We start from the raw sequence: 13,466 nt of genomic DNA, 5'->3' as shown, positions 1-13,466 counted from the left end.
GAGATGGCTCCAGGGCTTTTGGGGTTGAGCATATTGAATAACTCGCTCGCTGGACCGCGAAAATATACCGCGAGCTTGCCAGTATGCGGATCGACGTTTCTGAAAGGACCTTGCAGGATCCTCGGGGCGGATACTGCACTCTGTCTATATAGTATCCTGCCCTACCTACCCCAGACGATGACGACAACCACCATATATATATATATATATACAGTGTTATAACGAAAGAGATTCGTTCCACGAATTTTTGTCTCCTTTATTCTTCAAATTCATATTCATTTTCGTTTAAGTGACATTTCTGAGATATAAATATATTTTTGGAATATAAAGGTATCGTGGAAAATGATTTCATTTAAGATTGAAATGATGAGACTATTAATTGGAACATTAATAAATATTGTTAATTGATTTTGTACGTTTGATTTTTAAAATAATATATATATATATACAGTGTTATAACGAAAGAGATTCGTTCCACGAATTTTTGTCTCCTTTATTCTTCAAATTCATATTCATTTTCGTTTAAGTGACATTTCTGATATATAAATATATTTTTGGAATATAAAGGTATCGTGGAAAATGATTTCATTTAAGATTGAAATGATGAGACTATTAATTGGAACGTTAATAAATATTGTTAATTGATTTTGTACGTTTGATTTTCAGAAAGTATTTCTGGAAAATGTATTATATTTATATTTTATATTATATATTATATTTTTATTTATATTATATTTATTTTATTATTATTATATTATATTTTATATTATATTATATTTTTCTGCGTATTCATATAGTGGATGATCTGATACTAGAAATTATAGAAAATTAATATTTATCTATTTTTGAGTGAACAAAATGTAAAAATTACTAATTGAAATATCGTCAAATATTCTAAATTAATATTAAGCTTGATTTTCCATTTACTTTTTACATTTAATTATTACAAATTATTTGACGTTTAAAGAAATATTTGAAAAAGAAAAAAGTATCATTGATTTTTATGAAATCATAAAGCTGTATAATTTGATATCAAATATCCAAGATATATTATAATGTTATCTATAAATAATAATAATAATTATTATTATTATATAATTATATATTCATCTTGTATAAAATATCGTGAATATCGAACTGGACGAAAAAATTCAGAAATATCTGAAAGTACTCGAGTTCCGATAGATATGCAGATTGTCTACGAAGAAATCGGGGGGTTGGAAATATAAAAGAAAAATAGAAAGGACAAGAAAAGATGTCGAGACTTTGGAGAATACCTATCTATACGTAGATCGATGCTTCTGAAAGAAAACTGTGCATTTTTCTTTTTTACTTTTCTCTCTCTCTCTCTCTCTCTCTTTCTATTTTTTTTTCTTTTTGTTCATTCTTTTGAAAGAAGCTTTTCTATCGACGTTGATACACCATATATGCACGTACAACGAAAAGGGGGATGCATTGGTTTATCTAAAAGAAAACCAGTGGCCTTGAGCCAGGAACAGAAGTACACTTTTACGTCATCGATGATAGATAAGTATAATGCATACTTGAAAAATTGTTTTAGTATTTATTTCCATTATTTTCTGTTACTTATTCGCTAACGTAATAAGTCACAAAAATATTCCTATTTTTATTCGTCAATTTTCTAACGATCAATATTTTCCTTTAATGCAATATTTTATGAAATTCTTCTAAAGATTTTCTTTCAGTTAAGATAACTCGGATTAACATAAATGTTAATTAATGATTTTCGATTTAACATATACGATATAAATATCAACCTGTTATACTAATTATACTTTTTCAGTATAAAAATGACTCATGTAGCTTACATAGTTTAACATTTGTTTTAATTTATTATTCATTATTCCATAAAAAAAAGATATATCAATATTATGTGCATATGTATTAATAAAGAACACATCTTTTTTTTTTTCGAAACTAATTTGTCGCAATTATAAAATTGTCTTTGACGGAAGAATAATTAATTCAGATAAATATAAAATAGAAAAATTTGTTAATTAATGACTTTTTTGATGTAACATAAACAATATATATATAAAATTATTTTATATAATTATATATATATATAATTATTGTATAATTGAACTAGTAAATCAAGAGTATGAATATTCTCATTGTAATTCTCGATGATGTTAAATACGACAAAACACATTGTATACGTTTAAGGATGGAGTTGAACTTCAAACGTGTAATCTTACCGATTGCAAGAGCTCATCAAGATCAATTAGAGCAGTATGCCTGGACGATCGTCGACCGTTAACGATATATCAATTACAACGTAGACGTAGATAATGACTATTAATGACTTCATTCAGAGCGCAATAATTATAGACGAGCAAGCGTGGCGACAGATATGGGTCGTTGTTGCAACTTTCCAACCTAAACCTTCGTGCACCTCAACGAATTTTAATATAAAAAAAATATAAAAATACAGAAAGACATCAAAAAATTACGTCATTTGATCATTTAATGATAACACGATCAAATAATTCATAAGTTATTCGTAATACGTACAATTGTTTCAAACAAAATTTGAATCTTTTGGAAACAAATTTTCTTTTATTTTAATCGAGATATTAGAATCAATTTTTTTTAGATAAAACGTAATATGTGAAGTTTATATTAGATGTTGTTAATAATATTGTTAAATTTCATTTAGTTTATTATTAAAGTTTCGAATGAATAAAATAGAATAGGATGATTGTATGTAATAGAAAATGATAATTTTATAGTTGAAGAAAATTGATCATTTGAATTGACGTAGTATATTCATTACAATGTGCGATCATCTGTGACAGGCATTGAACTTTCCTACGTATTACGATTATAAGAATTTTTTACTCTTTTTTTTTTCTTTAAGTTACGTAGAGATTGTTTTTTATAAATATATAATACAATTTTTAAAATATTTTATAATGATATTTATAAATATGTGGTCCGAAAGAAAACATTGTCATTGGTTTATTGATCTATCGCACGTTCTCGGTTGTATTTTACATGAAATTAATTTGAATGATCATTTAAGTATTATTTATATTCTATATTGTTATTAACAATTTTCTAAAAGTTTCATTAATATTTATTATTAGCTCATTAATATATATAATACTCCTCCTATACCCATTGAATATCGTGCGTTTAGAATTATACCAAACGGCAAATTGAAATTATTTTTCTAAACCGTCGGAAAGGGAAGACGAAAATTAAAAGGAAAAGAAAAGGAAAAGAAAAGGAAAAGAAAAGGAAATACTTGAAAAGAATAATGTTACAATAAAAATATTATTTTCTTTTCTGGGGTTGACCAAAAAATCGGAAGGTATTCCTTACAAGAAAGTTGTAAATCAATTTCAATAGAAAATTGTGGTTTAAATTGTCAAATGTCAATCATTTGAGAACTTGAGACTAGTCTTCGAAAACACGAACCAAGACATCATGGTGTTCTTTAGACAAAACTATATAGAATTCCATGGGATGAGTTTTCTTATATACAATGGAAAAATTTCTATGACAGTAAGGTGACAACTAATGAAAAGATTCAAATTGAGATAAGTATCCTAATATGTATCTAATATTTTCTATTTAGTATTAATATGGTGATCACAATAATCACGTCTAACAACCATACCGAAAAAACTTTCTTTTCCTTTTTTTATTATTCATTAGTCTCGGCTGTCTGTCAATAAAATAAGATTATAATAAAATGAAAGAAAAGCGAGGAGAAAAAAGTGAAGAAAGCAACAACAAATTTTAACGAGACGTTCCAACTTAATAAAATTTTTTCAAACTTCGAAGTGTGTGAATAATGAATGAATATAAAAAGAAAAGAAAAGAAATGCAATAAGAATATATATTTAAAATAAATATATTTAAAATAATATATTTAAAATAAAATCCTTTTTTATTATTTTTTTGTCCTTTATCGAAATACGAAAAGAAGAAGAAGAAGAGGAAGAAGAAGAAAGGGTGAGAGGAAGGGAGAGGAGGGTTGTGCGTCAGGAAACGATTTGAATATTATCTTTCGACGAGGAACAGAAACCATCTCGTGAAAGATAAAGAGAAATAGAAATGGAGAAGGAGAAAGAGAGATAAAACAACGTTGAAATACAATTTGAAAGACGTAATTCGAAAATCGTTGTTCGCCCGACGGCAGCGACCCTCCGTCGGACGTCAAAATGAAATTACGCGACCCTTGAAACGCGCGGGGACCTTGGGGTGGGCACAAAGGCTCGTTTGTCGAGGACACAGTACAACAATCTGGCTAAAGGGACCTAAACCACTAATCGTTTCGCGATTAACTTCCATTAAACGCTACTTAATGAACAAATCTTTCGCGTCATACCGCGAACAACTTCTACATTAGGCGCAACTTATCATCAAAGAGGATGATGACGACGACGACGACGACGATGATTATTATTTTTCGTTCTTCTATGCATTCGGAAGTCGCAAACGAAAAGAAATAATTATGGGATTGAGTTATCATATTGTATTTAACAATCGATGCCAACAATTGCTTCTTTAAATCTTACATTTTTCACAACATTTAACGTTTACCATCGTCGTTTATTTATTCGTCTGAATAAAAATCGTCATAGTCATCGTCGTCGTTCTTAAAGCGTAAAGATTAGTATCTTTCCCTTTTTCATATTTTTACGAACGTTTACTTAGCGAGTTAAGAGGATGAATAGAGGGGAGAAAAGAAAATAAAAGATCAAAATGATATATATATATGTTGATATATTATACCTGTTCTTCGCTGCAGCAGCACGATCCCTTTGCCTTCGATTTTTGAACCAATTACCAACCTGCGTCGGTGTCAGCCCAGTCGCGGCAGCTAATTCTCTCTTCTTTCCTGGATTAGGATAAGGATCCTGAAGATACCATTCCCGTAGCAACGATCTAGTTCTTTCCTTGAAGCAATGAGTTTTCTGTTCGCCATCCCAAATAGTTCTCGGCAAAGGGAATTTCTTTCTTACTCTGTATTTGTCGACGGGACCCAGGGGTCTTCCGCGAAGTTTTTCGGCTTCCTGATAATGGGCCTCCAACCACATGGCTTGCAATTTACCATGGGAATCCTTGGTAAATTTGTTCCTTTCCAATATGTTATAAAGTTCCCGATAATGTCCCGAATGAAAGGCAACTATAGCACGTGCCCTAAGTACCGCCTCGTTTTGATTCAATTCTTGAATGTTCGGATGAGCAACCGGAAGACTCCAAAGGAACCTGGCCAATCTTTCGATGTCACCGCTTTCCTCCAGGGTCTCGCAAACCGTGGCCACCTGACCGACGGTGAAGGACAACGTCGGCAAAGCAAAAACCGGAGCCGGAACAATCGGGCCGTTTGGTGCGGGCGCCGCACCACCGGTTCCTGGCGGTGCCACTGCCGACATCTCGGAACCCCAAACTTTCTCACAATATTCCTTAATTATAATTGAACCGTCTACTTATTATTATTATTATTATTGATGTTGATACAACAGTCGATCGACAACGCGATTCTTCTTCATAACTTTTATTGTCTCAGGATTCCCGCCTTTCCGATTTGTACTTTCTTCTCGACACTCTCATGACAGTTTCATGGTTTTCTTTTTACTTTGACTTTTCTTTTTCTTTTTTTTCTTCTCCAACGATAAGAGAAGAAAAATCAAAGAAAATAGTTCAATGTAACTCACTGACAATCGGAACCGAACGAACCCCCCATTTAAAAATGTATCTGAATAGATGTTTACGATTGTATATCGTCACTTGACAAAGTTCACTATTAATTTGTACACTATCTACACCAAAAAAAAGAACGATTCGAATTTGCCAACGGTCCTTTAATTACGATAATAATAATAATAAAGTATAGAATTATTTCGTCGCGCACGCGAACTATCCCGATCGACGATTTAAACAACAGATACGTTGACGAATCGATAACTACGATGACAACAAAAATAAAGAATAATACTAATAATATTAGGAAGAATAAGAATAATAAAGAGAAGAACAAGAACTAGTCCCACGCAGATAGAAGAAAGAAGGACAACGATTATCCCGATCGTAGGAGCATGTAGATTTGTACTGAAAAACTGTCCCTCTCGTCGTATCTCTTCTCGTGGACTATGCGGCAGCAGCAACAACAGCAACAGCAACAACAGCAGGAGCAGGAGCAGGAGTAGCAGTAGCAGCAGCAGCGGCAACAGCAGCTTTCTCCTCGTGTGTCCTCCTCAGGTGTCAGGTGATTTCCTCCTATCCCCACATCCTGTCGTCTCCTCTTGGACCGAGATGAGTTTGGATCCTTCCACCTAGCAGGAACGATCTTAGCTCGTGTAGGATATATCGCGCGAGGCCGCTGTTGCCTGGATCGTATCGGATAGCAAACTGGTTTCGTTTACAAGCCGGCATCTCGGCACCGGCCCTACCCAGCATGATACGTTTGTACGCGCCCGTTGGAATCGGGTAGTACCCCGACAACGGCGGCAGCGGCAGCGGCAGCAGCAGCGGGCGGCAGCGGCAACAGCAGCAGCAGCAGCAGTTCGTAGCGACCTACCTCTACCTTCCTTCACCAAATACCATTTCTCTCTTTCTATCCAACCGTTTGGCCCCCCACCCCCTTGCCCGATTCTATTTCCCTCTCCTTTCCACTCTCTCATGGTCTTCTTGGGTTCTATAGGAAACCCAGAGAGAGGGGAGGACGGATTCGGGGCGAATGTTTTCGGGAGAGGGACGAAGAAAGAGACTGAGGGAGAGAGAGAAAGGGACTTTCGGTGGCCAATGAAGAAGCCACGCCTACCAGGAAGACCAGGATTGGCCGGATCCCATCCACGTATCCATGGTAACCTTTCTTCGTCCTTCCGTAACGTCGTGTCAGGACTGTACGGACTTGTGTCAGTTTAATTATCCCTTCCAACCTGACTTTCCGTGTAACCTAGCCCCACTCTTACCCGCTCGAACACACAACCCCTCGTCGGGTATATCCCACCCATACTCTACTCCCGCCCCCTCTATCTCTCTCTCTCTTCCGCGACCACATATATCGGCTATAGAACTACGATAGGGGGGAAGAGAGAGAGAACAGAAGAGTAGGATCGATGCACGGTGCGGAAAGTAGGACGGAGATCGTGGAAACGAAACTTGGAGAGGGGGCAAAATGAAAGAGAGAGATGGGAGAGGGAGAGAAAGAGAAAGAGAGAGAGACCAGCATGATCCCTCTAGCTCTCTGTTCCCGCTCCCGTTACCAATGCGTTGCTTCTGTTAGCGTGATCTTTTGCCCGAGCCCAACGTTACCCAAGAGAAAAAGAGTGAGAAAGAGGGAGAGAGAGAAGGAACCCTATCCCCGAGTCGTCCTCGTCGTCTTCTTCGGGATCCTCGATAGCGGGATAAAGTTGACAGGATTTTTGGTGGCTTTGGGTTTCTCTATAGCCTCTCTTCTTCTTCCTCTTCCTCCTCTTCCTCTTCTTCCTCTTCTTCTTCTTCTTCTTCTTTACTATCTACTCTATCTTTCATTTCTTTTTATTCTTCTTCTTCTTCCTCCTCTTCTCACCGAAATGATTACTTTACTCGTTCCTTTTTGTTTCCACGTATCTATCACTACCAAGAGAATCCTCCTCCTAACCGAGCCCTCCTCCTCCACCCCCACCCTCTTCTCCTACTCCTATCGATGTGGGCTCGTTTGTCTCGTTGACAGCCACTTTGCTCTTTGCTCTTATCGCGAACGATGATGACAGTTAGGATGTAGGTGCATGCGATTGGCTCTCACTCTCACTCTCTCTCTCTCTCTCTCTTCTTACCCCTCTTCCTCCCTATCTCGTTCTCTCTCTCTCTCTTTCTTTCTTTCGCTTTATCTTTTTTCCTCTCTTGGAAACAAGCTCTCCTTCCTACTCGCTGGGAATATTAAGGCTTTGACGCGCTTATTCACGACTCGTATTTCCATTTCGAAAAGAAGGACAGGATTCCCACCTACGTGTTAGGATACATACACATATATATATATTTCTTTATGTATATAGATATATAGATAGATATGTTGGTACGTGTTCGAACGAGAACGCGAAGAGAGGACGCGGCGACGGCGCCGAAGGCGTCTACGTTTTATCGAACGACGACGACGCCACACCACCACCATACAGTCAGCGTTTCTCTCAATGGTGTTTTCTAATAGCGAAGCTAGCTAGCTAGCTAGCTAGCTTTACGAATCTCACGGATAAATATATTCCCTGATTTTCAAAACTACTCTCATCCCACTATTCGTCCTACTCGTCCTATTCCTCCCTTTTTTTTGTCCCTGTTCCCCTCAACCCCCATATGGAAAAAAACATTATACGATCAATCGTGTACGTACGATTCGCAAACTTCGCGTAGAAAAAGTAAAACGTGGGGAATGGGGAAGGGGTAGGAAGAGATGGAACGTAAAAGATAGAAGAAGAAGAAGAAGAGGAAAGGAATATGAAAATTTTGTTCTTTAGGTAAAAAATGCAAATCACTTATGGCAGATGGGAGCAAGAGGAGGAGAGTGGGAGGCTGGGGGGGCAAGACTTGTGCGACGTAATGCTCTTAACTTTTTCGTACGGCCATTATAACTTCGCACTTCGCTACTTTCTCGTATCTACTTTCGGTTTTCTACGTAAAAATATTGAGAGAGCAGTAGCAGCAGAAGCAGCAGAAAAGAATAAAAAGAGGAAGGAAGAAGAAGAAGAAGAAGAAGAAGAAAAAGTAACCAGGGCATACTACTACTACTCGATGCCTCTGACATTTTATATCAAAGCTACGATTGATCCGATAAAAGGAACGAACGAACGAACGAACGACGCGCGACTGGGCTCGCTTTGGATTTGGAAAAGAACAAATTTCACGCAATTTCTGTTTCGCCGAACGAACAAACGAACGAACGAACGAACGAACGAACGAATGAACGAACGAACGATCAACGGCAGAGATTTTGTTTGGAATTACTGGCGGAATTACAGTGCGTTACCCACGTGATTTGCCAAAGAAGAGAAGAGAGAGAGAGAGAAGAACATGAAAATATACAAAAATAATAAAAATCAAAATCAAAAAAGAATAATAAAAGTATTACGAAAAATTGCGAAAAGAAAATAAAAACAAACAAATAGTCAATGGGAGAGAGGGAGAGAAAAATCCAACATAAAATTCGGCTTTCTCTGTCTGTCTCTGTGTGTGTGTGTGTGTGTGTTTGTTATTTTTCATCGATATGTCTCCATTGCGTTTCGTTCATCGATCTTTCCCGTTCAGACCGGGCATCCGGTCAGTCAAATCGGATTACGGACCGAAAAGCAGGGATTATGAATTTTTGTTCGAAAAGACATAATAATTGTTTCCTGTCCCATTTAATTAATTCCAATTGTTTTAAATGTTTTCTTAGAGATACATATATATATATAATATACTGTTAATTATTTATTTGAAATTATAATTAAACGATCTATGGTTGTTTTCCAATCAAATTGATATTAATTTGAATGGCGAATAATCTCGAAATTTTTCCGTTTCCGTGTGCAAGAATTGAAAAGTTTTGTTTGCATTACAAATGAATATTGTATTTGTTTCAAAAAAAAAAAAAATGTATATACCTCGTGCAATCGATTACAAATACTTTTATTACTTAAGATTTATTTTCCATATATGACGGAATGTCAAAATATTTTAATTGAAATTCGTTATAGAAAAAAAAAAGAAAAAAAATAAGAATAAAAGAAGGGATAGAAGAGGAGAGGACGAAAAATATATACCTGTATTTCTTAATACTTTAATACGCTATGAAAAGCACATTTTTTAAAAAAGAAAAAAGAAAAATAAATACAGAAATACCATATTAGGAATATCATAGGACAGATTTTTTGTTAAATATACATGGAAACTTGTTATGCAGAAGACAAGAAAATGCCACTGACACCCCATGATCCTAAACGATAACAATGGCCGAAATAAAATTTCCTGTCAGAAAAGATGACTAATGCTTGTTTACCTTATTCGAAGAAATTTTCTTTTGTCCGTTTAAAAATATTATCGATTCTTATATTTTCAGAATATTTTCTTCCAAAGAAAAAGGGGAAAAGAAACCTTTTTTACGGTAGCACCAATTTCATCCTTTTTTCTCTCTCTTCACAATACTATTATAATTTAATCTTTATTTGGTAATGGTATTTATATTATTACAAATATAATCTAGATATTACTTATTATAATAACGATCTAATAATTTACCTTAATAGGACTAAAATATCATATAAGATTAGAAAATCTAATGTATGAATGTATGAATACTGAAAAGTAATATATAAACTATGTTTTTTCTTAATACAATAACAATCTAATTGTTTTTACATGATTAATGGGAAAATGAGAAACATATATATATGGAAAGTGAGAGAGAGAGAGAGAGAGAAACGTTTAGGTAGTCTAATTTTAACAACGGGGTAATCTCATCGATACGCGTACGAAAATCGAGTAATAATTTCATTAACGTTTGTCATTAAATTATATAAAACGCAATTACATTGGGTACAGAGGGACGCGTCGATGCATAAATAACGTTGATCTCGCATTATCGTAAGCTATTAATGACCTTCGGTCCTTCTGTATATTTGTCTATATTACGCGAATAATTATGGGATTAATAATAGCGACGCGGTGAATAAATAGCAGCAACGTTCGCGCGTTCGCGTTCACGTAGTTGTAGTTGTAGCAATAGTAATAGTAGTAGTAGTAGTTGGTTGGTTGGTTGGTTGGTTGGTTGGTTGCGGGGACGTTACCCAATAATGGATTACAGTGGCGTAGGATGTAATGGAATATATCGACACGCCGGATGTCTCGTAGATAAATTATACGGCAGATTATTATAACGACAGTTACGTTAACATCGACCCTAATTACGATTAAACTCAACATATAACCAAAAAGAAAAGTATTCTTAAGTATCGTCCATTAACGCGATACGCATCTCTTTGTCTGTGTGTGTGTGTATGTGTATATATATATAGATGTTTCAGTCAAATTTTTATTAATATTATTTCTCAATCGATCATATTTAAATATACGATTTATCTCTTATGGTGTTCTTTTTTTCATTTATAATTCGTCAAAAATAAACATAATCGTTTAGTTTTTTGTTAACAATTAGTATCTGTTGCATAAGTAGACACACAGGTAATAGAGTAAGAAGAGAAGGACGAGCAAGACAATGTGATAGATAAGTAAAATTAGATCAAATGAGATAGAAAAATGATGATAGTAAACTAGGCTTGAAAACTTTTTTAACGACCTTTTAACGAGCACCATCGATATTTACGAATATATTGCGTGTGATTAATAAACTCGTGTAACACTACAGAAAGAGAGAGAGAGAGAGACAGATAGAAGAACAACCGAATACAAAATACATATACATATATATACACATAATATATATATAGAAATAGACGACGAGTTCACCGAATGAACTGACGACCACGAGTAATGGATTACAATGGCGTAGGATATAATAGAATATCGGGCATGTGAACGTCTCGCAGATTAATGTCGCGATAACGCGACGGGTAGTTCCATGAGTATTACACCGTTCCATCATCTCACCCTCGATTATGCGAATCGATCCATTGCGTGTTGTTGCCCGTCCTCTCTCTCTCTCTCTCTCTCTCTTTGTGTTGTTTGTAGAGACCTACCACTTCCTAGACAAATGATTCCATCGTAGTCTGTTCTCGGGTAGCCATTTTACTTTTTCGTTTCTCTTCTTAACCTTTTGCCCCTCCCACCATTCATTCATTCATTCATTCGTTCATTCGTTCATTTATTTATCTATTTCTTTCTTTTCTTTCGTTTTATTTCACAACTTTGTCCATCTCGGTTTGATGTTATTTTCTTCTCTTCTCTTCTCTTAACCCCATCCCCCACCCACCCCTTTGGAAAAATAAGAAACGAGTTTTCGTTTTATTTTTTTATATAAAATAAATTGTTCATCCATTTTGAAACACCCCAATCCCAAGCCCTCTCCTCCATTCCTCCTCTCCACTCCCCAATGCTTGTCTTCATTTATCCAAAGAGACGAGTGTAACAATCTATCCGAGAGTGTCGAGTGAATGTGCAACGCGTATTTCTCTCGTCTCCTCTCCTCTTCTCTCCTTTCCTCTCTTCTTCTCTCTCCTCTCTTTATCGAATTTCATCTGGCAACGGCATTACTTCGGTGGAAGTAGTACATCTCGTCGTCGGTGTTAGAGAGTTGTTACAGAACGTAAATAAAGTTTTTCAAAGAAAGATAGATAAATTGAAAGAGAGAAAGAGAGAGAAAGAAAGAGAGTGAGAGAGAAAGAGAGAGAGAGAGAGACAGAAAGATTTATATATATATATGCATTCGAGTGCATAGAAACATTTTGAAATAAAAATGTTTTTGTATACGCAATATATATTATATTTGTAATAATTGAACGACCATAGAAAAATGTCAATTAACGACATAAACCTTTCTGCCAGGATCATAGGTTCAATCGAAAAAAAAAATGGGAATAACACGTTAACGTTTGTCGAGTTAGAAGAAGTTTTCTCATTGTATGAATCGAGTCTTTCATTGAACAATGATTTTGTATACGTAATATATATATATTATACTTGTAATAATTGAACGACCATAGAAAAATGTCAATTAACGATATAAACCTTTCTGCCAGGATCATAGGTTCAATTGAAAAAAAAAGGGAATAACACGTTAACGTTTGTCGAGTTAGAAGAAGAAGTTTTCCCATTGTATGAATCGAGTCTTTCATTGAACAACAACGAGAACGAAGACTACTACTTATGCTTGCTGAATACCGTTGTTGTTGTTGTTGTTACTATTACTATTACTGTTACTTTTACTGCTGTTGTTAGAGAGTGTTACTGCAAAAGCTTGGAAAAAAAAAATGGGGAGGGGGAAGGAAGAAAGAGGAGAATATGCGAGACGTATCGTTGTGGGATAATCCTCTTCTGGTTCTGCGGACTATGGGGTGTCTGCAGCTAGCTAATATGCCTAGTATTATTATTTAACGGCTTCCTAATGGGGTCCCTTTTCGTAACCCTGAACCTTCCTTCATCTCTCTCAGCCTTATTCCGTATTGTATACTACTTCTTGCAAATGTGCGTTACGACCGGATTGTTTTCACTTCTCTTTTTCCTTTTTTTTTCTTTCTATTCAAGATCATCCTACCCCCCCCCTCCATCTCTCCACACACACACACACACACACACCTGACTACTTATTATTAATTAGATGTCTCCCGTTAAATATTAATAAATATTATTTCATTCGTTCTAATGTAATACGATTAAAATACATTTTTCTTGCGATATCATTTTTGTTCGTATTACTTTTTTCACGATTTGCTTACTTTTTTCTTCTTTTCCATCATTTTCCTATATTTATCCAGGCACTTTTCGTTATTCAAAAGTTAGGAAAACTGGGGAAGGGGTGG

The 13,466-nt window shown here is 35.4% G+C and overlaps 1 protein-coding gene across 1 annotated transcript in view; it reads right to left on the bottom strand.

The window, feature by feature from the left end:
• The window catches only part of LOC122518289 (homeobox protein SIX3), a 59,127-nt gene extending 52,585 nt beyond the window's left edge, over positions 1-6,542 (bottom strand). The window contains exon 1 of the mRNA XM_043637155.1: positions 4,768-6,542. Within this exon, the coding sequence (XP_043493090.1) occupies positions 4,768-5,411 (644 nt within the window). The 5' untranslated portion in view covers positions 5,412-6,542. The remainder of the gene's footprint in view (positions 1-4,767) is intronic.
• Positions 6,543-13,466: the final 6,924 nt, after the last annotated feature.

This window comes from Polistes fuscatus, unplaced genomic scaffold (genome assembly GCF_010416935.1).
Source record: "Polistes fuscatus isolate 324 unplaced genomic scaffold, CU_Pfus_HIC Scaffold24, whole genome shotgun sequence".
Taxonomy (NCBI): domain Eukaryota; kingdom Metazoa; phylum Arthropoda; class Insecta; order Hymenoptera; family Vespidae; genus Polistes; species Polistes fuscatus.
The sequence above is the reverse complement of the archived record's forward strand: the minus strand, read 5'-3'. Positions and strand labels throughout refer to the sequence as shown.